Below are 27,151 nucleotides of genomic sequence, written 5' to 3'. Positions count from 1 at the left end.
AAGGGTTTAAACATCATTTTGCTCCTGGTCTGGTGATTTAGAAGCTAGATCTGCTCCAAGGAGATTTTTTGCTTTTTCATTATTTTCCCATTTTATAATTTGCTTAGCTTTGCCTTTTCTTTCCCAGGAAATTTTTTCGTCCGGGAAACGAACCAATTTCGTCCGGACGAAATTGGTTCGTATAGATGAACAAATGGTTCGTACGGGACAGTTTTTTACTTAGTCGTCGCGTACTAACTCAATTTCATACGGGACGATCCAGTGCCAAAAAACATGTTTTTAGCAGTTTTTTAGCGGTTTTTCATGCCTTTCTATATAAGGGTCCTAGAAACTAGTACAAGTGCCTTTGGAGTTGTTTTCTCTTGAGAGGGAGTCATTGAGTGTGAGAGTTTTGAGAGAGATTGTAAGAGTGGAAGAGTGAGAGATCAAGTAAGGGGTTTTGTGAGGGATTCAACAAGCGTTACTTGAAGAAGAAGATCTCTTTGTTTCTTCCCACTCCTTTAGAAGCTCTCAAGTGAGGTTCAACAATATAGGGTCGATTCTCTGCGACACTTGGAGAGTATAAAGGACGACAAAGTGGTATCTGTTGACAGCCATTGTGTCTTCGTTCTTTGGGAGTGAAACTAGAAGAGAAGAACTTGAAAGGGAGAGAGGAAAGGGTGGAGTGTTTGAGAGGGAGAAGATCCTTGGCAGGGGGATTTCAAGAGAGTGTGGGGGGATATTCACACGGGTTGCTCCGAACGAACTTGCACCTCAGTACCATCGGATTCAAGGGTCGTCTTGAGGGAAGTTTTGGTGAGAAGAAGATATCTTTGGTGTCAAAGAACTCGGCTACTCCGCCGCACCGGGGAAGGTGAAAGTGATTTTGTATAGGCTTCTCCGCCTTGCTGTGGGGGCAAAAGGAGAGTCACTTTGTGGTATTAGTGCAATACTCGGAGGGTGCCTCCGGGGAGTGGACGTAGGTCAAGGTTTGACCGAACCACTATAAATCTGGTGTGTTCTTTCTTATTTTTCTTCTGCATTTAATTTCATTGCAAGTTGTTTACTCTGGTTGAAAAGTTTATTTTTTAAACTTTAAATTTAACTTGCATTAATAATTAAAAAGGTTTTCTAAAAATCCAAGAGTAGAAGTATAATTTTTAAATTACCAATTCACCCTCCCTCTTGGTTAGCCTTGGAACATTTAGTTAGGCTTAACATTCTAATTCATATTGAACGAGTTTCCAACATCACAAGCTTTACTTGCGAAAGCCCGCCCTGCAGCTGTAGGAGGCGAAGTGAAGGGTGATTCATCTTGGTCGAGGTAGAGAGGATGTTCGACCAGCAAAGGGAAGGATGTCAAGGAGCAAGATTGCGGCTGCTTGGAATTTGGTATTGCAGTTTGTATGCAAAGTGGGACTAAGGGAAAGAGTATTGGAAGCTTCACTCAGCTACAGGTGGTCATGAATGGCCGATTGCAACAGGTCATAGTCATGAGTATGGAAATCGGGGAGCTCTCATGTTCAAAAGGGTAGGGATTTTCACGTGAGAAGGCAGAGCTAGCTCGCGTGGAAGAAAAAAATGAGTGCTTCGTTCAATCGATTTTTAACAACGGGCAAAGCATCAAGTTGGCAAAGGATTTTGGCGGAATCTGAAGAAAGAGACGTGAGGAGCAACGTCGGTGCTGAACAGTGTCAGGTGCATGGGATTTCTTGCAGATTTTTGGGAATTTTGGGTTGAGGTTAACATCCACCTCATTAACATAAAAAATAATAATAATAAAAAAACTCTCTCATCAACTCACACAATGTAACATTACAAATAAGAATCTAGAAGGAGAGCAGAGCAATCTTCTTCACTTTTTGAAAGATGCTTGAGCAATAGGAGCCCATCTACCATTGGCAAAGGAGCAGGCTACCATGGCTAGAAAGAGCAGCAGCATGAGTAGTAGTTAATGCCTCAGAAACGAATTGTGCTCCTCAGACCTGCACAATCTTAGATTTCCTTAAGCTTTGATTGACTTAAAATTGCACTTCAATCCATAATTTCGGTTTTATTTGTGACGGCTTTTTTATTACTTCTTAAAGTAGATTTCGAGTACAAAATTTTCAACTTTTATACTAAAAAACTGTAATAAGCAGTAAGAAAGCCGTCCCAAATAAAACCTTAATCAATCAGTTCTACTAAACAGTTTGGACTACATAAATAGGTTGGAGAAACTTTTAAATCTGCTTCGATGTTAGAATATAAAGCAATCTTGTAATTTTAAAAAACACCAGGGGCATTTTATTTATAAGAAAAGTCAAACTATTTAGGAGACAAAAAAAAAATTTATAACTATTGTAGTTCTATTCAGAGAAACCAAGCAGTACCACTTAATATGTGGCCACACAAGGCCAACTGGAGAAGGCGAGTCATGAGGAAAGAAAGGAGATAATGAGTAGGACGGAGTGACGGACCAACACCAAGAGGCATATATTACAAAAAAAAAAAAAAAAACAAGTAATCGTTATCATATATCTTTATCCCAATTATTTGAGAACGGATCTAACAAATTAAAAGAATGATATGCAGAATTTAACATCATTGCCTTGACTAAATTTATGACGTCGAAGTATAACCACCTTGAAGCAACTTCCAAGCAAAGTTTTAAACCCCATAAGAAAAATCAATTGTTCCTCTCCATTTGATTGCTTAGTTCAGCTGTCCGTATCCAGTCTCTTAACAAACGATTTACTTCTTCTGGTAACTCATCATGAGGACAATGACCTGAAAGAGCAATTTAGACAATGGAAAAAAAAAAAAATTCAGTTAAGAAAAAAAACATTAAGCTGCAGCCACTACATGGCGGCAAATCAGTCTATATCACTCAAGCACAAAGTTGGTATAAACCAACAATTATTTTTTTCTTAAAGTTTTGTTATGATAAAAGACATTATTATATTAAACTTTGGTGGCTTGAGCATGCGCCTAGAAGTGGGATGTATGAAATTACTTGATGGGTTAGGTAAGAAAAATATATACCAAAAGTAGCATGGCTAAAAGTTTAAAGAAAATTGTGCATATTTGACTTTAAGGCTTCGTTTGAGACTTTTTTTTTGCTGCTTTTTAAAAAAGTTTTTCAGTATAAAAATTAAAATATTTGTATTAAAAACTAGAAAGATGCTTTAAGAAGCAGCAAGAAAGCGGTTCAAAATAAAGGCTAAATCCGGCATAGCTTTGAATGAGAGTGGTGACTTAATGAAGATGAAGAAATAGCACAACTTAAAATTCAAAACAATGTACCTGCATCTAGTTCTTTAATTGTGGCCAAGCTACAGTACTCTCGGATCATGGAGAGCCGTTTCTTCGATTTCGAGAGTGGATCCCGCACCCCCTGTTTAATAAGCATAATCAAATATTAAAGAAATGACCATCATCATTTAATATTTGGATTTCCAATCTTAAAAAATCTAGGATACCTGTATAAACAAAACTTTTCCCCCGAACCAATCCAACAGATAATTGAGAGGAACCGGTAGTTTGAAGTTGAACACACTCTCAAGAACGGCAATAACTCCAGGATCATATGACTGGAACGGAGATTAAGGATAGCATACATGTTGCGAGAATATGCAAGAGAAAATGCATTTTGAAATTTTAGCATCAAAACATTCTTCCATGTTTATCACTATAGAAAATCAAAGCTCAGGCACAAACATATAACCACAGCCGGTAAGTTCTTTCTAATCATACGGTGTATGCATTATGCCCTTTTTTTGAATGTAAAATGAAGGTTTTAGCTATATTGGTTCATTTTTGCAATCTAGGCACGTCCATATCACTCTATCGGTTAAGGCAAAAGCTTGCACAACACGCATTTTATCCTGAAGCAATGGCAGCTTTTGTTCCTTGACAACATTGATGAACTAAACAGCTACAGGCTCGTAGGCACTTTTCAACGCTATATGTTTGTTTTCTTTGACACCATTTAGTTTCTTATGTACCCAAACTCTCAAAAATTCTCAGCGAGCAAGCAAGTAAAGCACTACCTCAAGGCTCATAGAGGCAAAGTATAACTTTTCCTGATTAATGATGATCGCAATGACGATTGTAGTGAAAATAAGACGACTGCCTCAATGAAAATAGACAGAAATAATATAATATCAAACATCAAACTTTGTTGGTCATGAGTAAAATATATATTAATCGATTCCTTACAGTCGAGAGATGTTTTAATTCTAAAAAAGTATAATCTTTTGGGAGATGTTACGTTATATAAAATAAAATACCAATGTCGTAAATCTACAAAATTATTTTGAATTTAGGATGTTTTAATCATACAACAAACTTCAAATCGCCTTAAGGTAAAAATTATTTGACATATGTCAACGGTAAAATGATATATTGAACATTGTATTGCTTAATGAAGCCATACCTACTTATAAATTTCTGTGCTATAGGAGACTTCAAAACTTTGATAATTGTCCTAGAGGCTGCGGGAAAACTGAAGACAATGAGCATATTATTTCTGGTTGTAACAAACTGTTAGAAGTGGTGGATATTTTAAATTCATGGGGTTTTGGAATTCCGATATTTGTTTCTCTAGAAGAGTGCTTAAAGTGGCTGAAGGTTCAAAATTCTTGGGTTAAAAGTCTTTATTGCAATACTGTGTTTCATTTCTGGAAATCTAGAAATCTTTTTGTTCACGAAGGGAAATGTTCCAGCCCGTTGTATATAGCTTCAAATGCAGTGTGCTTTACTGCTATGCACAGGAATTCTTTTTGTTCTTTCTCGGGCATTGAGGGTATCAACCAACCATCCAGGTTGCTCAATAATTGGTATCCTCCTCCGTCTGATTGGATCAAAGTAAATATTGATGCAGCTGTCCATAATTCATTCATATAAAGCCGGTGTAGGTGGGGTCTTTAGAGATCATTTGGGGAGATTTTTTACGGCATTCGGTAAATAGTTTGTGCACTGGGATTCCGGTGCAATGGAGCTTCATTCTATTCTTTCTTTGAAAGAATTTCTAAGCAATTGGGTGAAGGATTACAAAGGAGTGATTATTGAAGGTGACAACAAAAATGTTATAAATTTCATCAAGAACAAGGTGGACAAAGGAGGTACCGATAGTATTGATCTCTCTTTTCTTAAAGATTTAAATTTTGTTTTTTTTAATTCTGTGAATAGAGGAAGCAATAAGTTAGCAAATCTCTGTGCTAACTATGCTTGTTTTAGCTCTTTTGTTTGGAAAGATTTGGTTAGCTATAATGTTCCGGATTCCTTCATTAATTTGCTTATGAAGGAATCAAATGGTACTAGGTTGTAACTTTTTTTTCTTTAATATAGCATTTTAATGCTTTCTTCAAAAAAAAAAAAAAAAAAAAAAAGAAGATTGTATTGCTTTTTTTTTTTTGGTTCTTTTAGCTCCAAGGATGTGCAAGTCAACAATGATCGGTAAAGTCACCAAGCAATAATCATAAAAACTTGATGTTCCTTTAATTTCAAAATCAAACTAAGGAGCCAAATTTAAACATTTTGCTTGTATTTGAATTGAAAATAAGGGCGAGCTGTTGGGATGTGAAATCACACAATAAAAAACAAACCAGAAATAAAAATTAGCAAAAAAGAACATTAGTATTTATCATTGAAAAGTCTGAAATCTGAAAAAGAAAAAAGAAATCACAGAGTCACATTGCACCAAGAAATTCATAATGAAAATGGGAGAAATTGTACCATTTACTCACACTCTCTTATTGTTTTTTTTCATATCACACAATTATTTGATCAAAATTGATAAGATATGTAGTATGATGCACCAACACTTCTCCTCAAATAGACGTGCAGTGTCCGACACGACATGCATTTGACACTCCTCTGATATATGTTGGACACGTCGAAAATGTGTCAGATTAAAAAATATTAAATATAAATTAGACATGTGTGTCCGACACGCATGTCTTAAATATTTTATGAATACTTTTAAATATAATTTCTTGTATTTTTAAACTTTTATTTATTTAACATATAAAAACTAAATATCTTATTTCCTATCCTCAACGTCAAATCAATATCCTGCACGTAATACTCATTCATCGAATATTCTCATTTTCATTTCTCTTTGGCAGATTACGATTTTGGTTTCACAACAATGTCCGATGTCATCTAAACATCGACATCTGACGTTGTTCCAACATCAACATTTCAAAAATATCTCCACATCAAAGTCTGACACTATCTTCTCATTTATGTTTGACGCTAGCAATTTCGACACATACAACTTGACAGCTCATCTTTATCTGACACCTTCTTAATATCGACAGCCAATGCCCTCTCAATATCGATGACAGACTCCCTCTTGATATTGATGCCCGTACTCTTGATGTTGATGCCTAATACTTACTGCATAACATTAATGCCCGATACACAGCAATGATGCCCGACTCTCAACATTCTAATATTAATCATTTTAAGCACAACATCTTATTAAACAACTTACTATTTCTAAATTATTATTAAAATTATACTTTTTAAAATTTTAAACACTATTTTTAAAATATTAAGATATAATATCGTATCCATGTCCTATATTTTCAATAATTGACGTGTCCTGTGTCCATGTCGCCGTGACCGTGTCTATGCATCATAGGATACACACTTAAACACATCCAACAGCGCAACCCTTTAAGTGAAATAAGAAGAAAAAAAAAAGCTCAGCTTGATTCATAGCCCTGCGGCACTAGGGGTGGTGCCGCAGCTCTCCACATTCAATCTCCAACTTGAACCTAAAGGACTACAATGCTTCCAGCATACATTGCCACGGTGTTGTGTGAGTGTACGGATAATAAAAAAAAATAGACTTTTCCTCCAACCCCTAAGCAGGGAGTGCGCTGCCCCTCTCTATAAACCCAAGCGAGCTCCTCGTCAAGCTCAACCGACACAATTAATGTATGAATTGACAATACAACCTGATTGATTGACACAATCAAATTCCACACAGAACTAACACGAATAAAATGAAACATTTCAACAATCTACAAAGTCTTAAATCTTAATTAGTTTTAAAGACTCATCTCTAATTTTAATTCATTACTTGAAGACTAAGGACAGACATTTAACTAATATACATTGATCTGAAGTTCAAAATTTTTTTTATTGAAACAGTTAATAGTTCAATTGGTAAGTGTAAAGAACAAAAGTGTACACCATGTCCTTTATTGCTGCTTTTCAGTTCATGCATGGTAACAATGGTAAAAGAGTAAAGTATCCTATTAATTTTTTAATTTGTATAATGATAGCAAAATACTTCAATTCAGATACAGTGTTACAAATAATAGTCATAAACTTTTCTTTAGAAGGGCGACTTTGAAGGTTTAATTATAAACAAACAAAGACAAGCATGAATATTCACACTGGTACTACCATATCTCTACCACTTACGAAAACTACAAAATATTATGAGAAATAATTGAAAATCACACTAATCACTGCGATATGCCAGGGGGCCCACAACAAGGCCGGAGGAACTATTATTCATTATGTAAGAAATCAAGGGGGAGCTATTTAGAGAGATTTTTATTGTGGAACGTTTTAATTTAGGAAGGTTTTAATATTTTAGGAATGTTTTAATTATGTATTAGGGCTATTTAAGGAGTTTTGTCTAGGGTTTTCATGTTATGTATGCTGAGTTTATTTTCCTTGTTGGTGTGAGTTTACTAACGGTGAATAGGATTTGTGGGAGAGCCGATCTACCTCGTAAATATTAGATCAATTGTATCATTAGTTACAAGTTGGAGTAACAAAAAATCAGCCTCTATAATTTTGTTCCTGCAATTCTTCATTACTATTTTACTATTTTTGCTTCCAAGACAAATTAAATTGGTATCAAAGCCAGATTTTGGAGAGATGGAAGCAAAGAAGGTGGATCCGTTGGAAGACAAAGTGGAGCAAATCAAATCTCAAATGAAGGAGAAGTTCCTAATCATCGAAAGAAGGTTTTTAGCCACAGAGAATCAGATGGAGAGCTAATTTGGAGGGTTGAAGGAGATGACGAGCAAGCTCATGGAGATGCAATCCAAAACCACCGACAGTTCCGATTGCTAACCATTACCAAGAATTGACCAGAATTCCCTTGGCCTAATCAAGGGAAAGGAGATCGGACAGGAGGAGTTCGATAAGAAGAGTTTCTATCATCAAGAGCCATCCTAGGGCTTCGGTAAGGGGTGGATCAGGGTTTCCAGATAGGAGGACAACAAGGATGGAATTTTGTGGTGAGGCTGACCACTATGGGAGGTATTTCAAGAAAAGAGAGTGGGCAACAAGAAATGGAGGGGGTCGGGCTGAGCCATGGGGTTAGAATCATGCAAGGAGGATGGGGGAAAGATAGGATTCCCAACCTATATACACGGGGAAACATGAAGGGACCACGACAACCGCTACACTGAAGGAAGAAGCTATTACAGTGGTCAAAGATGAAGATCCTAGGGTGAGAAAGTTGAAGATGCGAATGATTGTGGAGAAGAAGAGTGAGAGTTCAATAAGTGAAACACATATTCCTTCAAAGGATAAACTGAATGACAAGGAGAAAGATGTGAATGAAGAAGGCAAGGAAATAAACTTGCAAAGCCAAGCTGACGGTGTTAATCAAAATCCAAGTATTTTGCAAAGTGATTCTACCAAGACATCCACATCCTAAGAACATATGTTTTCATAATCCAAAAATGAAGATGGGAAAGACACAACTAAGTCAAAATCTAAGAATGAAAAAAAAAAAAATAAGTGAAAGAACCTTTGGTTTCTATTGATATGGGTATCTCTGAAGATGAAAATGTTGAGGCCAAAACATAAGACTCAGCTAATATAGAGTTATCAAAGGACAAAGTTGACATCGAATTGATTAAGCCGAAAAATTCAACGGATGAAATTCAAGTGGAAAGAGTTTCTCTACATATTCAAATCTTGGAGTATCGGCTTGTGATCTTAGAAGGAAACAATGAGATTATAGACAAGAAGGATCTAGCATATCATGATATGGAAGAACTGCATTGTCCATTCTGACGAGGAAAACTAGAAGATGAAAATGATATAAATTTCATCAACAATCAATTGATTTTTCGAACAATAAAATTAAAACCTTAAAAAAACAAATCCAAGTAACAAAACAGGAGCTTGAGGAGCATTACAAAGTAGTAAACATTGAGATTGATAGTTTCATCTCGAAGTGGTTTTTGCTTGAATTGACTGAAAAGAATTTATTTCTCTCCCAAGAATGTAGAAAGTACATGGAGAAATTGAAGCATGCAGAAAATTTCTTTTTTGATCTCAAACAGGAATGAGCCACTCAGGAGAGAGGAAGTTAATTGCACTGTCGGACCGGAATGTGAAACTTTTGGAAGAGATTCATGTGATGATGAAAGCATACGACACAAAGAAGATTTGTGAGCCATACGATGCCAATATCTGTGAGATTTCATATGATTGCTATGATAATATTTTGCAAAAAAAATTGCAGAGCTGCATGCTATTGTTTTAGTTACCAAGGGTGAACTCCATTTTCAACTTGAGAAACCAACTTCTTTCACACTTTGAGACCAACTTGCATTGATATTGGTGGAGCTTAGAGTACAAAACAAAGTGTTTAAGCAAGAATCTGTTTTGAGAAATCAAGAAATTTTTAACCTCCAAAGAAAAAAATCTTAAAGTAATAGAGATAAATAAGTAGTTGCAGAAGGATATTAATGATGGCAAGCAGATGGAGGAAATTCTAAATGTAGGATTGGAGAGAATGTGCGGTAGATTATCAGATTTACAAAAAGCTTGTCTTATATCTCAGTGAAATCTAAAAGTTGTTCAAGGAAAATGAATTGTTGTTAAATAAATTGTATGATTTAAGTGAGAAAAATGAAGTGTGTGAAGAGGAAAATAATGATATTCTTGAAGAAGTTATTGCTCAGGAGCTCCTCTCATTAATTTTGAGGAGTTGCATTACAGAAAAATCTTCTGATATGCAATGGTTAATTAATGAAGTGAACTATTTTTATAGGATCACAAATGATCTAGGCTAGGAGAACAGAGTGATTAATGAAAGCATGAGAGCTCTTGAAGCTGAAAGCATGCATCTTAAGGAGGAGTGTTAAACCCACATAGTGCTTTTTGAAAATAAAATCCAAAAAGCAAAAAATTCCATTAAAAAATCAACATAGAAATAGAGATGGGCGGGAAACTTTTAGAGCAGAGATACATGGAGCTGTCAAGTTCAAGCAAGTTTCAAGGCATCCAAAACTAAGAACTTCCTCTAGCTCTTGATGATTGTATGCAGGTGATCAATAGGACCAAGTTGGTTAGAAATGGATTAGAGAAGAACTGGTTTTCTTCATTAAAGAAGAAAATTTCTGCAAAGATTATGAGATTTTGTGCTTTTGAAAACCCAATCAAATATTAGATGAGAAATTTTATGAATTGCATGGAGTGGAAGCACCTAGAACCCGGGAAACCTACTTGGCATCTGAACTCTAGGTATCAATTTACGACTGCATATACAAAAAAAAAAAAACAGCTGCAGAGTTCCTACATGACCTTCATGTTTCATCATTCATGGAATTGATATTTAAGGGTAAGTTCTTTGAGTTGATGTAGATACTTAAGGGCTTTGGGACAAGTGATTTTGTGCAAAAGAAGTTTCCAGTTGAAGAAATTCCTAGCAAAAATGTTCAAGGAGAAGATTTAAAAGAAAAAGTTGAAGTGCTTCGAAAAGAAAGGAAGGGCCTGAAGGTAGAAATGAATGCTTATGCTCCCTTCTTGCTTCTTTGAAAAATGAGATTGGTCTCTAGAGGAACGCACCTTTTCATTAAAAAATCTTCACATTCTAAACAATCAGAGAAAATAGTCTAAAAATTTCAGTCAAGTGCAAGGCAAGCATCACGGCTCAAGAAGTAGAGTATCTCTCGGAGCTAAAAAAGTTGCGTGCAAAGGTTAAGGTGCTTCAGAAAGCAGTGGTTGATGCTGAAGGACATCTCGAGCAATGAGAAGTTTTTTCTTATACAAAGATGAATGATGAAACAAGAAGAGTCAAAGCATGGAAGTCAAATAGAAGCATAAAATCGATCTAATAAAAAGTGAAGGCTATACAAGGATTTTAAACTATTGAAAGATGACATATTCTCTTGAGTGAAGTACGAGCAAATAATGAATGATATAGAACTTGATCATGAGCTAAGTGGCTCTCGACATGAAGAAGATTTTGTTGTTGAAAAAGAAGATCAGGAGAGTTCCCATCCTTCCCCCTTCAGGACAAGTTGCGCTTGGGGGGAAGGGGGAGTATTGATATGCTAGGGGGCTCACAGCTAGGCATAGGGAGCTATTATTCATTATGTAAGGAATCAAGGGGATGCTGTTTAAGAAGATTTTTATAGTGGAAGGTTTTAATTTTGGATGGTTTTAATATTTTATGAAGGTTTTTATTGTGGAAGGTTTCAATTGTGGAAGGATTTAATATTTTAAGAAGGTTTTAATTGTAGAAGGTTTTACTATTTTTGGAAGTTTTAATTGTGTGTTAGGGCTATTTCATGAGGAGTTTTGTCTAGGGTTTTCATGTTTTGTATGCCAAGTTTATTTTCTTGTTGGTGTGAGTTTCCTAGCGGTGGCAAGAGTTTGTGGGAGAGCTGATCTACCTCTCGAATAATGATTAATTATATCTTTCATTATTAGTTGAAGGTGTAACAAAAAATCAGCACCTATATTTGTGTTCCTGCATTTCTTCTCTATCTTGCTGCATTTTCTTCCAAGACGCATCACACTGTTTCTGGTGCAGAATAGAAAACAGAACTACCATAGTATAAGTAAATGGTTATATATCAGGTAAGCTCAAATAATAAGTGCAATAAAAAATGTTGTACTTTGTATGAGTAAGGATACAGCTCTTAGTATTTCGTCGACAAGCCAATCATCAGCACGTTCAGGATTCTGTAGCAATAGAATGCCAATGTCATTGAAACATTTGGCACAAGCTGAGCCAACTTATTCTAAGAAAAATAAATCAAATGCTTCTACACCAACATACAGTTGGATAGCACTTCTTGAGAATATCTGTAGCCCTTAACCTCAAATAGAGTAGAAGAAGACGACTACCCATCCATGCAAATCCAGATGAGGCTCTCCGCTGAGGAAAAAGAAAAAACGGGGAACATCTACATTACTTATGTTTTAATTGACAATGCCCTTCTGAACATTACCTCAAAAGTGAAAAGTGTTCAACATGAATCCATCATAACGAAAAGAATTAAAAAAATTATCATATTGATAAAAAAATGAACACTTCACAAAATAAATTATATAAATCACTATTACATTTACATAACAGTTATTTAATTTTTTGAAGGAAACTTAAAATTTATTTCCATGAGATTGATCCAACCGTAAAGATGTAGAGTTTAAATTTGATCCTACTTCTAATAATAACAGATTTTCTCATACAAACTAAGAGAGTAAAGACATCATGAATAAAAATAAACTTTTCATCCTTAATGATGGTGGTCAAATAAAAAGCAGTCAACAAATAAAGATATGACTCCATAAGTTAGCTTTCAAAGGATGTTCCAGAATAAATTCATCAATTGAAGAGCATAAGATTCTTAGATAACGATCCCAAAAAACAGAGCTATTATATGAAGATTTGCCAGACACATGCCATCTGGGATGCAGATTGGCCTTCGTAAACTCATGTTTATTGCAACAACATGGAATAATTAAAATTCTGCAAGAAGTTTGGGGTAATGTATGTCATTTCCTGAACAATACAAGAACGTCAAGGAGACCATCACTTTCCACGCATAAGCATGCAGAACTAGAAACATTTTTGGGGATAAAAATGTTGACCATTTTTTAGTAGGAATGCATAGCCGCATGAGGGTAGTGTGGAATCAAAAGTTACCAATTCACTTTATGCATGATATTAAAATGCACTTTATTTCTTTTAAACTTATCAGCATGACTTTCATATTTTGAAAGATTCAACTTCTCAAATTTCACCACCCAATCAACTAGCTCCTAGAATATGGTGATAGAGGCTTTGAACGGGTAATACTCTTATTGCCCATATTATCGCTATCCACTAGAAGGATCAATGGAATTAGACCCATGATGTAGTTGGTAGACTTGCATGAGTAGCGGTTTATCATTATGTCATACCATTTAGACCACCCTGACATCCATGGTTTCTTTTTTTTCTTCTTGCATTCGGACCTCCAAGCAGCATCTTTACTAGTTTTTTGGTTCATTATATGGGATGAAAAGTTCCTCAACTGGTGCACTAAAGTTGAAATTGACCTTTCTGAGAGCGTAGAGCTAGTTGGTGATCATAACCCTTGTGTGACACCAAAATTTTCATAAGGTACGACAAAAACATTGCACCCAAAAATTATGCCCCACTTTTTACACATCAAAATTTGTACATTATTTTTATTTCATTTTATACTTCATTTCGATCACCACAATTATTGAAGCATATAGAAATAATTTACCTCAAATTATGCGCAAAATCATTTTTTTCTAAGTTTCCATTTTAACGTTTACTGTAGCTGTAACTATTGTACTTGTATGCTACAGTAATTTCGGTTTTCCCAAAACGAGCTGAGACAGTGGCTATGGTGGTGATGAATTCCAACGCAACATTAAAATTTAATACAGAAATATATAAGCATATATTACCTATAACACTAAGGCTTGCCCTCTTATCTCCATAAGCCACCTAACTAAAAGCCTGTAAGGGATGGAAAAAGTTGAAGGTCGTCTGAAGAGTTTTGTACCGTAGAGGCGGCACCGTAGCATCAGGAGCAAAGAGGAAGGTAAGTTCTGTAGTAACAACTGTAGCAGCGGTATTGTAGCAATAGTAGAAAAGAAAAAAAAAAAAGAAAGAAAATAGAGATAAAAAGCTGTAACTGAAGGAGAAAAATAAGGGAAATGAAAGAAGATATTTAGGAGAAGAAGAGTAAGAAGAAAAAGAAATAATTCTCATTGATCTCAACCATAAAGATTAGTCGCCAATGTACAAGGCATAAATGAGTATTTTGGCAAATACCTCTAATTGTGATACGTTTCATCAAAATGAACACAATTATGAAATGATGGATAAATGTTCAAATGCTAAAATAGAGAAAAATGAAAATAATGATGATGAAATTCAAAGGATCATTGAAAAGTCCTATCATATGAATTAGACGGGTTGACTTTGATGACCTGCACAAGATAAGGTGATGCTAGATGCAGAGAAGCCAGAATAAACCATCCCTTATTAAGAAATTGAAAAAGGTATTTCAAACTCCAAATATTGAGAGTTTAGAATGGTCAAGCCTTTATCTGAAAAATAGGCAGGAATTCTTGACTATTATTATTATGAGTTGGAACTGTCCAATCCATATCAAAGGGATGATATCACAAACAGGCTTGAGCCTATGAGCATAATACGACATTAAAAATAGATATGACATGATAGTAACAATGAATACGAAAATGAAAATAAGTAATTTACAGATAGTCTCACACAACTAATAATTCAAGTATAGCATAACATATATTGCAATGAGCTCCTTATGCATATGTTTCAGCACAAATGATCAGTATAGCCTTTCAACATCTTTTCTTTGTATAATAGCTACATATTTGTCAAAAAGTAAGCATAAAATTTATCCAAAATTTTACCATATTTTCTTACAAATGAAAAATGTCCAATTTATTTACTTAAATTATATTTTTAATGTTGAAAATTTTGATATATATAAGTATATCTAAAGGATATATATATATATATATATATAATTAAGATTTAATTAATTATATAAATTTTAAAATAAAAATTGTGAGGGTAGGAATTTGAAAGAAGAAGGAATTGAGTGGATTGAAACTTTAGAAAAGTCCTTTAATTTATAGATTTGAGGTTGATCTTACACTACGATCAGGCGAATGGAAATCTTCTGGATGACTGATCGGTAAAAGAGAGTTAAATCGTACAGTATGAACAATATCATACTGTACGATATTAAGAGATTGCATCCGTCCCGAAGAGTTACTGCAAGATTTTTAACTAAATAGATCGTACAGTACGAACAAGTATTCATACAATACGAAGTGAAATTATTATCGTACCGACCAAAGACTATTGATATGTGTATCGTACAGTATGAAAGTGAATTGTACAATATGATGTGAACTATTTTTTTTTTAATTAAAAAAAAAAATTGTTAGATGGAGTGAAGAGGGTGTGATAATCAAGAAAAAACAAAAAACAACAACACACATAGAATAAATCACAAATCAAACACATTCAGAGTGACACATATGAATAGTTGATTTCAAATGATAGAATAATTTGTAGTCATCCTAAATCAAACATGAATGTCTATAAAAACTAGTCTAGTACTCAAGGTGTTAAAGGTATCATAGCTAGAGGTTTAGTAAAGATGTCTGCTAATTAGTCTCCAGTAGCTATATGATGCAATTATATATCTCTTTTCACTACATGATCTCTTATAAAGTAATGCCTAATTTATATATGTTTTCTGTGGGAGAGTTGAATTGGATTTTTAGATATACAAATGACATTAGTGTTGTCACATAATATAGGAATTGTGCCTACTAGTAGTCCAAGATATAAGATTTATTACTTTAGCAATAAGACTTGAGCAACATAGCTTCTTACATCAATATATTCAGCCTCAGCGAGGGATACGACTACCGAATTTTGCTTTCTATTGGATCATGAAACTAATGATTTGCCAATAAACTAACAGGTTCCTGATGTACTTTTCCTATCTACCCTATATCCTCTAAAGTCAAAATCTGAATATCATATGATCTCAAAGGATGAGCTATGTCTAGGGTAACAGATACCTAAGTTCAGGGTGCTTAATAGATATCTAAGGACTCTCTTAACAACATTTAGATGAGATTCTTTTGAATCAGCCTGAAATCTAGCACAGAGATTTACACTAAATATTATATCAGGTCTATTGACAATCAAATAGAGAAGTGATCCAATTATCCCTCTATATTTTCTGATCTACAGAATTCCCCCTTGGGTCCTTATCTAACTGAATGATAGACCTCATGGGAGTGTTTATTCCCTTAGCATTATCTATTTCATATTTCTTAAGGATGTCCTTGATGTATTTAGATTAGTTAATGAAGGTTCTGTTATCCCTCTGCTTCACACTAAATCCAAGAAAATAATTTAGCTCTCTCATCATGTTTATTTTAAACTCTTTACTTATTATTTTTGAAAATTCATCGCATAAATTTTTATCTAAAGATCCAAATAATATATCATCAACATAAATTTGAACAATGAGTAGGTCTTCTCCTGCTTTCTTGATAAATAGGGTGATGTTTATACTACCCTTAACAAATGCTCTATCTAAGAGAAATGTGTTTAGCCTTTTATACCAAGCTCTAGGTGCCTATTTTAATCTATAAAAAATATTTTTTTAACTTGAACACATGATTACGAAATTGTGAATTTTCAAAACCTGGGGTTGCTCAACATACACATCTTCTTTAATCACCTCATTTTATAAGGCACTCTTAACATTCATTTGATACAATTTAAATTCCCTAAAATAAGTAAAAGCTAATAGCACTCTGATGGCTTCTAATTTAGCAACAATGAAAAAGGTTTTCTCAAAATATATTCCTTCTATCTGATTGTACCCGTCAACAACTAATCTGGCCTTATATCTATTATTATTCCAGAGTCATTCATTTTATTTTTGAAAAATCACTTTGTTCCAACTACACTATGGTCCTTAGGTCTTTTGACTAATTCTCATACATAATTTCTAACAAATTGATTTAAGTATTCTTGCATTGGTAGGATTCATAATTCATCGGATAAGGCTTGATTTATATTAGTTGGTTCAATCATAGAGATAACTGCAGAATGGCTAACTTTTTTTCCTAAGTCCATGCCTAGTTCTAGCACCCTCAGATAGATCTCATAATATCAGTTCTTTACGATGACTAGATGAGTATCTATTCTCTAGGCAGGGTTTCCTAAGGTTCTACTCTATCTCCTAGGTTAATAGATTCTACCCCTTGAATTACCTCTACTTATTATTCTTCTGGTTTAGATTCAGAGGTCCTATCTAATTCATCAAAAACAATATATGTAGACTCTTCTACTATCAAGGTTCTCTTATTGAAGATTCTATAGGCCATACAAAATGATAAATAATCTAAGAAGTCTCTTTGAAATTGTTTTGAATGAGTGCAATTGAGATAAATTTATAAGGTTTTATATAGCCTGTTGTGTTTTATTTGAACGCACATTGAAAGACAAATAATTATGTTTTAGGTTATTTATAAATGGATAAGAGGCCAAGGTGTTTGAGGAGAACAAATTCATCCGACCGCCCTAAAGAATAAAGTGAGATACCCAACAAGTAGTATAGAAAATGAGAGCATTTTTATATACTTAATGTAATTATGATAGCATTTATTTTAAATTAAGCATGTAGTTTGTTACTGGTGCAATTGAGATAATTACATGCTATTTGAACTCTTTAATAAACACTACCTGCTGAACTGGGATACTACAAAAAGATAAATCATATGTAAGTTATGAACATCATAATGTTTATGAAAAGTAAATGTGACAAGTCATGTATGGGGATAGACCGGCACAAGTATAGGCGAAATACTTGACAAGGTAAGTTTTAGGAAAGCCATATAAAACGTAACCTGCTCTCTCTTACTTTAAAAGTTGGAAATTCAGACTCAATCTTGATTGAGAGGGCTATCCTCAATTCTAAAAGTTCGGAATACCGACTCAACTTTGAATTAGATAGTTATAAGGGTGCAAAAGCCTATAGCTATCATTTGACTAGCCTAAAGTATTGGAAAGTAACTAAATAGAAAATATGGAAAGAAACAAACAAATAAAGTAATTTGCATTATTATGCATTGATTCATTATAGCATATAATTCTTATAGAAATTTCTAGATTTTTACAAATTTACTGCAAAAGTTATGTTTTTTATTTCTTATACTATGCTTGTGTATTTCATTGAGCTTTAGCTCATTAACAGTAATTGTACTTTAGATAAGAGGAAGGAGCCAGTAGGGCTCTAGACAGGAGGTTGACTGCACATATGTATAAATACATTTTGGGTATACATAGAGATCAGAGTAGGAAGCTGTATAGACAAGCCTTTGAGTATGTAAATGTTATTTAAGTTTATTAAGCTATGCATTTCATTCCATAGGTTTAAATATGCTTCCAAGGTTGAAATATTTGGATGGAATTCTTAAGATTTGAAAAGAACTTGATGTGTTGAGATAGTCTAGATAGGTTATTTCTTACTCTATTCTGATAAAAGTATTGCAGGATGGGTGTTAGTGAGAGATATATCTATTCATATTCTCCTTCTCTATTACATTGGGTCAAAATGGGGTGCGACATTTTGTATGTTTGAATTTATATTAAATTTGTTTATTTCACTGAGTGTGCAGCTCATTTGATGTTATATTATGATTTCAGGAAAATGAAAGTAATGCAACAAGTAAGAATTATGTTTTTTTTTTTTCTTTATAAAACTATACTAGTTTTATGAGTATAGTTTTATGATTTTAGATGTTGATGTTGTACACGAAATATTGTGAGCATGTATGAATCTTATTTTGGATGATTGATTAGAAGCTGTGTATTTAATACATATGCAAGTTCGAATAACAGGGTTAGATTAATTTTTTTATTCAAATGAATTAAATTAGGATGAATGTAATGAGAATATTGTTTGTCTGCTTATGCTACACCTCATGATTCGGATATATAAATTTTCTTTGAAAGTATTAGAAGCTTAAAAATTTATTTTGATGGTTTAAATTATGCACGTTCCATATTCATGAATATTATGAATCTATTAAAGGATGAAATATGTGTTGTAACGATCAAGTTAGACTATTGTTTACACCCTCAATAATGTTTAGTAAACTCATGATGCGTGTTGGTGGGAAATGAGCCAGCTTAGATTATCCGTCTCTATTATATGCCTTATGTGTGACTAGAAGGGGGTAAAAATGAGGCATACAAATCACGAGGTCAAATCTATAAACAAGAACCTCTACATATGGGCATGAAGTGGACAAGATCTATAATGCACTGAATGTTCAAATAAACACAAATGATATGCAAATATTGTAAAGTTGATATCTAACTAAGTGGACAGAATTTATAGGTTCAAAGCAACAAATATCAATCATGTAAATGACCCTATGATAAATGTGATTATTGCACATTATAACAAGAGGATTTATTTTCAAAAGGAAAGCATTCAAATTGAAAAAAAAAATGATGCAAATATTCATACCCATATGATCTGTATAGCTAATTATACATCATACCTGGAGATGATGGGTCCACTGTAAAAGTCAAGCATTCAAATTGCAAATGCGAAAGATTAAATAACACCTCACAAGGATGGTCGTGTGATAGGGAATCTCATCTGCAGGGCATCTCCATTTTGAAAATGCCCTCAAATCCCAAAACGAATTATTTCGGGCTTAAATAAAGATAAAAATATGAGAAATTTTTAAAAAATACAAATATTAAAAATATTTAAGTAATAATTAACCTTTCTAAGCATAGAACACTCAACCATCCAATCCATCCATCTTACGCAATAATTTGTCAATCGCAGCATATTTAAGATAATATGAGTGTATCAAGAGAAAATGTTCTATGAGCATATCTCTATAGTCACAATAAAAAAATTGGCACATGTAGGAACGTAACATGTATTCTTTAAACCGATGATTTTGATAGAAAATGATGCTACTAAATTACAGTTATAATTAGGGCCCACTAACCAATGTTGCAAATTAGTATCATTAAATTATAATCAATGTCAAAGCTCAGAAATACTCTAATTGCTCAATCTCCTACCAAGGCTTGCCTTGTTAGGTCTTACGCCTTTCCCTACACAAATCATCATTTGCTAGTCTATCCCTCATAACATTACTTCACACGAACTTTTATTATCAATGATATTTCCTTTCTTTGTAGTATCTCATTGAGCAAGAATGCATAATTGATAACAGTCAAATTATCAAAGCAGATATCAAGAATAAAAAGTGATAGGAAACAATTATCATAAATATGAGACATCATACATATAAAACAAATATTTTATGAACAGAGAATTATAAACATGGAATTTTCATTATTACTGAAATTATTATCATATGTTCAATTTGTAGAAATTATATAAACAATAGACATACTGATTTCTTGTTTCCTATACCAGAGATTGAGCATCTCATTGAAACAATTGGGTTCTATCCCCAACCTGCTTCTTCATCTTTCCTAGTAAGTCCCGATCTTGCATAAACTACCTAATAATGATGATTAACTTGATTTATAATGCTTTCTGAATGCCACTTTTTCTTAAACAACTCATTACCTCAAAATGTTTTTCCTTCATTCAAGTCACTTATCCCCACAACAAAAGTTGAATACGATTGAAACTTCCTTACCTAGCCTCTCCTTCACTTCTTCCTTCCTTTTCTTTCTCTTATCTTTTTTTTTTTCCTTTATATTCTCTATTTTTATCCCCTCGTGCACCTTAAAATTACGCTATTTGCAACAGTACCTACAGCTGCTATAGTGCCGCCAGCAACCCCTTCGCTCACTGCCCGCTGCTTCTTCCTTCTTCTCCTCAGGTAACGGAGAAAGAATAATATAGATTGAATTTAATGAAGGCTTAAGGGTTATATGTGTTTTTATATAAAATTTAGTTAATTTTCCTAATAAGTCCACCGCCACAAGTAAAGCACAGTAAATTAATTAATGCACAGTAAAATTAAAAAATAAGCTTTAAGAAAATTTAATTATATGCATAAATTGATTTGTGCTGATTATTTCTATATGCTCCAACACATCAAAATGATCGAAATAAAGTGTAGACAGAAATAAAAATAATTTCACTGAATTTTGAGATCTGTAAAAAATTGGGGCATAATTTTGGAGAAATTAAGTTAATCTTTTTTAAAAATTTAGGGTAGTATAGTGATTAAGTCGATCATAGTTAACAATAATCGAGGATGATGGAATTATGTGATCTATATCAGATTTGGCATAATTCCTGCTATCATCTACTCTAAGCTAACTGCAGTAAACCTTATCAATATAAAAAAAATCAGTACTGCAATAAACTATAAGAATTTAGTGCCTATAGAGTGGCCTTAATCAAAAGTTTTCTTTTGTGAGCTGAAGAGATAATTAACTATAGTAGCTACATTCATGAGAAATCTCGGATAAGATAAAGTTCTCATTACATAAGAGTAAAATATATGGTTAGTATTCTATTTAAATCTAATATGTCTTCAAATCTGGACCAAGCTCTCATAAAAGATTCAAGCATAAATTTCAAATCCCACAATAGCCAGAGAGAGATTAGAGAAGATAGTGGTAGAGGGGCATGGACTTAATGATTGTGAGAAGTGGAGCGAATGAATTTTTCAGCATGGTTAAGGTTTTCATTTCTAGCTTCTCTAGGCTTTAACCATTATAAATAAATGATTGATTTGTTCAATTGATTGATTAATGGATGAAAATATATTATCTAAGTAAAAAGTTGTTAATTTAGCAGTGAACAAAATCATTAAAATATTCCAAATACAATAGGTCTTTTAAGCGATGATACTTTGTCAATAAAAGAGTAAATGGTCTAACTGAAGTTAATTTAGCAGTAAACAGCTAGTCGAAAAAAACTAAATGACCTTACCTCCGCTAATTGTATATATAAATAGTTAGGACCAATTGAACCAGCGGTATTAATCAGGACCAAAGACTTGGCCAAGGAAGGCCAAAAAGCACCTGCAGCAGCTATAAAATAGCCTGAAATTGAGCAAAGAATATTTTTTAAAACCATAAATTTGGCAAACACTGATTTGAGAAAGAACTACAATATTGAGGAAAATGGAGTAATACCCCCAATAGAGTTTCCAACAAGATGAACTGGTTCTCTGACAACATCAACAATAAAGTCTCTCAGTAATTCTGCCCAGATGGGTTCGTTATACAAAATATTTGGCTTCTCAGACCTCCCAAAACCTAAAAGTGTAATTCCCCAAACTCGATGTCCACTCTCGGCCATAGCAGAGATATTTTCACGGAAATGCTCTAGAAAAGCTCCAAAACCATGGGAAAAAAGTACTGGGGGCCCCTTCTGACCAGCTACTGTATACTGGAAAGAAAATCCCAAGTCATACTGATGAAACAATAAAAAACAATGTAGAAAAAAATCAAGAAAACGAATGAATCAAATCCGCTTGATTTTTCCTTTTGTAAAATTTTCTACCAATCCACATTATTTATACAAGGAGGAAATCATTAAAAAGGAAAGGCATTACTCCTAATCAAATACAAAGAAAGACAAATATTCATACACTAATATGCATTTCTAATGTTGTAAAGCTACGAGGAATTATTTATATACCAAATTTCAGATTTTATAAAAATGAAAAATGCATGCAATAAAATATAATTCCCTAAAATTTTGATCACTTGGATGGCCACCATAGATTGCCACCAAGGTTCTTTAGATTATCGCTGGTTTCCGCAGTATTAAATTTCTTCATTAAAAAGGCACTAACATGGAATTTGTGCATTATCCTTCCACTTATATGTAATATAAACAAGAGCACAAATTACATTCGATCAAACTTTACTAAATTTTGAAGAATCAAAGTGTCACGACCCGGCCCGGTTAGCTCGCAAATGCGAGGCGGGAACAGAGATCGGGCATAAAGAAGATAAAAGAAACTTTACAAGACAAATAACATAACTCCAAAATGAAGCATCAACATAAAGAAAGAGCCACTAAAATCTCCAAACATAAACTTTTTCTTTTCTTTCATTCAAAATAATCACCAATAGATGGATTTAGCATTAAGTTTACAAAAAGATACAAAAGGGGATCCACAAGTGTAACTTTTTTTTTTCTCTTACATTCCATTTCTAATCTTTCTATACAAAAAATCAAAATACAAAGGAACCTTCCGCCTGTCGTCTCCCTACGACGGTAGATGCGCGGTGGTTGGTTGGCCATTTACCCCTTCCTAGATCCTCCTGAAAAGTATTCCCACAACGAGGGTGAGTCTTATACTCAATAGGTAAGAATGGAGATTCAAATAAACTTAGAATCAAGTGAGAAAACTATAACATGCTTTGAGTATTTTAGCAAAAGAATCATCGATCATAAAACAAGTTGTGCTCAAAGAAAAGCATACCGCCCGGTTAGCTCGCAAATGCGAGGCGGGAACAGAGATCGGACATAAAGAAGATAAAAGAAACTTTACAAGACAAATAACATAGCTCCAAAATGAAGTATCAACATAAAGAAAGAGCCACTAAAATCTCCAAACATAAACTTTTTCTTTTCTTTCATTCAAAATAATCACCAATAGATGGATTTAGCATTAAGTTTACAAAAACATGTAACATGTGTATGAAACATTCATAATAGTTTAATATGCATATAACTATAACACCCGTCTCAGGAGTATCACTTGTACTGATCAGGTACATATAAATTGGCCATTTCCTTTTCCATTGGTTCATAGGAACCATCCTTTTTCATGGCTCATAAGAGCCTCCTTTTCCATGTGATACTCCCGCGTCAACATGCACATACATTTATTACTTATATAACTATAAGGGATGCTTTAAATAAACCATTCATAAACTAAACAAGTGTATGTTTCCATATGAATGTGTATGCTTGCTATGCTTATGAGTTCATTGCATGTAGAGAGGAAAACATGTGTAGAACAAGTAAAGAAAAGAGCATGGGGATCATTCATGAGTTGTCCATTTGCATAGAGTGAAACCTTTGCATTTGCCTCAAATATCCATAAATTTACAAGGTAATATGAGTCATAAGAGTGCCATAATGAGCATAAAAGAAATTGCCATTTCTATATAATTGCGTGAAAGTAAAGATTTCTAAATTTAGAAGAATATCCATTCCACCTACCTCAATCCGTGGACCCCTTTCGTTTGTCTGAACAAGTCCTTTCCTTCCACACAGTTAAAATCTAAAAGAGGCATATAACAAATGCATAAGTAACTGTTTCCCCTCACAATTTTCTAAATCTTTAAACGAAAGTAAAATGCAGAATTCAACCTAATGTCTTGTATAAGCTTCTATTCAAACCCTACCCACAATTCATGATATCTATTCACTTCCATTCACTCTCAATTATCGTTTAGTTAAAATCATGGATCTTATATAAGCAAACATTCTTCCTACAATCAAACATTAATTAAAACATCTTTGGCTTTCTTGGATTAAAGAAATCTACAATTATGAAAACTTGCATTTCAAGTAAAATCCATAAATCAATGTCAAAAATCTTTCTAAAAGTCTTTTTTTTAGAACTATAGGAATCAAAATTTCTTCATTAGGGAGAAACCCTAAATTCCTAAACTCAACATTTAGCTTAAACCTTACAATGTCTTTACATAAAAGCTTTCTCAAGTTATTAGAAACAACATTTGTGAAGACATTTACAAAGAAGATCAATTTTTAAGTAAACCCTAATTCCAAAATTTGCATTTTCTTACAAAAGCACTACACATTAAGGTTTAGAAACTTCCCTTAACCCTTCCTTAATCTTTTCTCAAAGAAAAAACCAAGTTTTCTCAAAACCCTAGAAATCTTCTCATCCAAAAACCTTGAGAAGGAGAGGGAAAACCCTAGTTCTATAGCATACCTTTCACTTCCCTTAGTCTCCCCTACTTTTTTCCCCAAGATTGGCCGCCGGAAACCGCCGCCGGAGCAACCCGTCCGCCTCTCCCGTCCGCCTACCCGTCCGCCTCTCCCTTCTCGTGATTTCGGGCGGAAGAATGAAATGGGGACCGAATTCTCGAATAGAATTCGGTCCCCTTAAGAGAAAGGAACTTCCAAAAGGTCAATTTTGCCCTCACTTAAGTAGATTTGGCTTAAGAAAGACTTAGGGGTAGAATTGACATTTAGAAACTTCCAAAATTCATAATTCTCAAAATACACATAATTAAATATAGGTTCTATACATCAAAACGATTAGAATTTTACGCTCTAATTTCTAAAATTATTCCCGTCAAAAAGCCGACAACCTCGAATTTTCACTTAAATCTCATCGTGGCGCTTTGAAAAGCGTGCGAAGTCTTAAAAGGCATTTTTGGGTTTTACACAAAGCCAGTTTTAAAATTTTAGAAATTGATTATTTAATGACTATAGGAAAAAGCTGAATACTGGTTGAAATTCTTACAGCTAAATTGGTGGAAATTTCTGGTGGTCGAGCCTCCGAATTTCCAACGATGATTATGTGCCATGTCATTTTTTCCTTTCGAATTGACCATCGGAGAGAAATCGGGACCAGCTCAAATTGGGTAGACTAGGTCTAAGTCAGTCTGTAATTTTCTTTTTTCCTTTCTTGAGTCAATTGTAACCATTTAAGTGTTCTGATGCTAAGTAACCCTACACACACACTTGAGTGATTTTTTCTATCTGACTTAGAATTTCTGTTTTTACTCACATCATCCCGGACGATATTATTATCGTCTTGGACGATAAGGTTTGAAACAGAAACCCTAATCAGTCATCATAGTTAAGGCAGCCGTCATTAACCGATCGGCCTGGACGATACATGTATCGGCCAGGACGATAGGCTTAAAACAGAAAGAATCAGCCGCCATGATCTATTTAGGCATTCTTTATTTTTTGCAATCGGCCATGACGATCTTGTATCGTCCGGGACGATTTCATACAATTGTGCCTAAATTAATCTGGTAATTAAGGAAAGCAATTAAGGATGATTGATACGATCACATCGTCTTGGACGATCGCAAGATCGGCCGGGACGATCAGTTCAAAAACCTTAGTTGCTTCTGGATGATCAATATCGGACAACTCAAATTCTAGGCGATGGTCTGGCCGATCAAGATTGGCCAGCTCAGATTCCGGGCAATGCTCTGGACGATTTTCCTCTGATTTGAACTAATTGTCCGGGATGATCGTGAGATCGGCCGGGGCGATCAAGCTATTTTGAAGTTGTTCAGACCTCATTTCAGAGCGATTGTCTGGCCGATATTCTATGATTTGAACTAATCGTACAAGATGATATAGTATCGTCCTGGGCGATATGAACAACTTTCCTCTATTCATCCCAGATTGTCCCGGCTGATTAGGCTTAAATTGCACTGATCGTATAAGACGATATACCTATCGTCCTGGACGATAATGTCGGCAACTTGTAATTAATGAGTTATTTTGAAGCTCTTCTATTTAAGAGCTATTGTTTAATGTTTTGAACAATCTTTTGCTGCTGTCTTGACCTGGGAAAGTCTAGAGGAGAGAGAGAGAGAGGGAGAGAGAGAGAGAGGATATTGTGAGGGGGAGCTTGTGAGGGGATTCACAAGGATTGCTCCAAGCATTGTTCCACTTCTTCTTCCACTAGAGTCTCTTATCCTTGGAAGGGTTGGGAGAGGTAAGCTTTAGCGATCGATCGAGGTTCTTTGCCTGCTTCAGGAGGAAGTAAAAGGAGTTGGGTTCTCTGCCTTGCCGGGGGTGGCAAAAAGGAGGTGTTTGTAAGGGCTTCTCCGCCTAGCTGTGGAGGCTGAAGGAGAGTCACGATTGTAGTGCAATACTCGGAGGGCGCCTCGGGAGTGGACGTAGGTCGAGTTGACCGAACCACTATAAACCCTTATGTTCTTTTTATTGCTTCCGCATTTAATTTTCCGCACTCTATTTTTCTGTGGTGATTTTGGTTTGAGCTTTGTTGTGCTTTGGTTTAAAAGATTTTTTTAAAAATACCAATTCACCCCCCTCTTGATCAGCCTTGAGCTAGTTCATAAGGGCCTAACATCTCTAATGAACTTTCAAGTGGTATTAGAGACAGGTTCATAAAAACTGAGTTTGAAAACTTTTTGAATTTTGATCCATGACTAACTTTGGGAATTGTAACACAACTGAAGGATATTCTATTACACGACCACCCTTGTTTGACAATCTACCTTTTGATTTTTGGAAAACTCGCATGTCTACTTTTTTACAATCTACTGATTATCACTTGTGGATGCTTATTAAAGAAGGATATTCTCCACCTTCTCGTGAATTTAATGGAACTAAAATTGAAGTGTCTTTTACTGAATGGACTTTTG

The 27,151-nt window shown here is 34.3% G+C and overlaps 1 protein-coding gene across 4 annotated transcripts in view; it reads right to left on the bottom strand.

The window, feature by feature from the left end:
• Positions 1-2,289: 2,289 nt before the first annotated feature.
• Positions 2,290-27,151, bottom strand: part of LOC110113872 — a 58,987-nt gene continuing 34,125 nt past the window's right edge. For 2 of the 4 annotated variants that reach the window (XM_020846584.2, XM_028697717.1), the window contains 7 exons: positions 21,938-22,193; positions 21,732-21,844; positions 12,020-12,118; positions 11,875-11,922; positions 3,441-3,551; positions 3,265-3,355; positions 2,290-2,748 (listed from right to left, as the gene is read on the bottom strand). In XM_020846584.2, coding sequence (XP_020702243.2) covers positions 2,648-2,748; positions 3,265-3,355; positions 3,441-3,551; positions 11,875-11,922; positions 12,020-12,118; positions 21,732-21,844; positions 21,938-22,193 — 819 coding nt within the window. In that variant the 3' untranslated portion in view covers positions 2,290-2,647. Of the gene's footprint in view, positions 2,749-3,264; positions 3,356-3,440; positions 3,552-7,458; positions 11,762-11,855; positions 11,923-12,019; positions 12,119-21,731; positions 21,845-21,937; positions 22,194-27,151 lie in introns of those variants that run through there. The other 2 variants (XM_028697719.1, XM_028697718.1) reach the window with 2 other exon arrangements.

This window comes from Dendrobium catenatum, unplaced genomic scaffold (assembly GCF_001605985.2).
Source record: "Dendrobium catenatum unplaced genomic scaffold, ASM160598v2 fragScaff_scaffold_992, whole genome shotgun sequence".
Taxonomy (NCBI): Eukaryota; Viridiplantae; Streptophyta; class Magnoliopsida; order Asparagales; family Orchidaceae; genus Dendrobium; species Dendrobium catenatum.
This window is presented reverse-complemented; position numbering and strand designations above follow the sequence as displayed.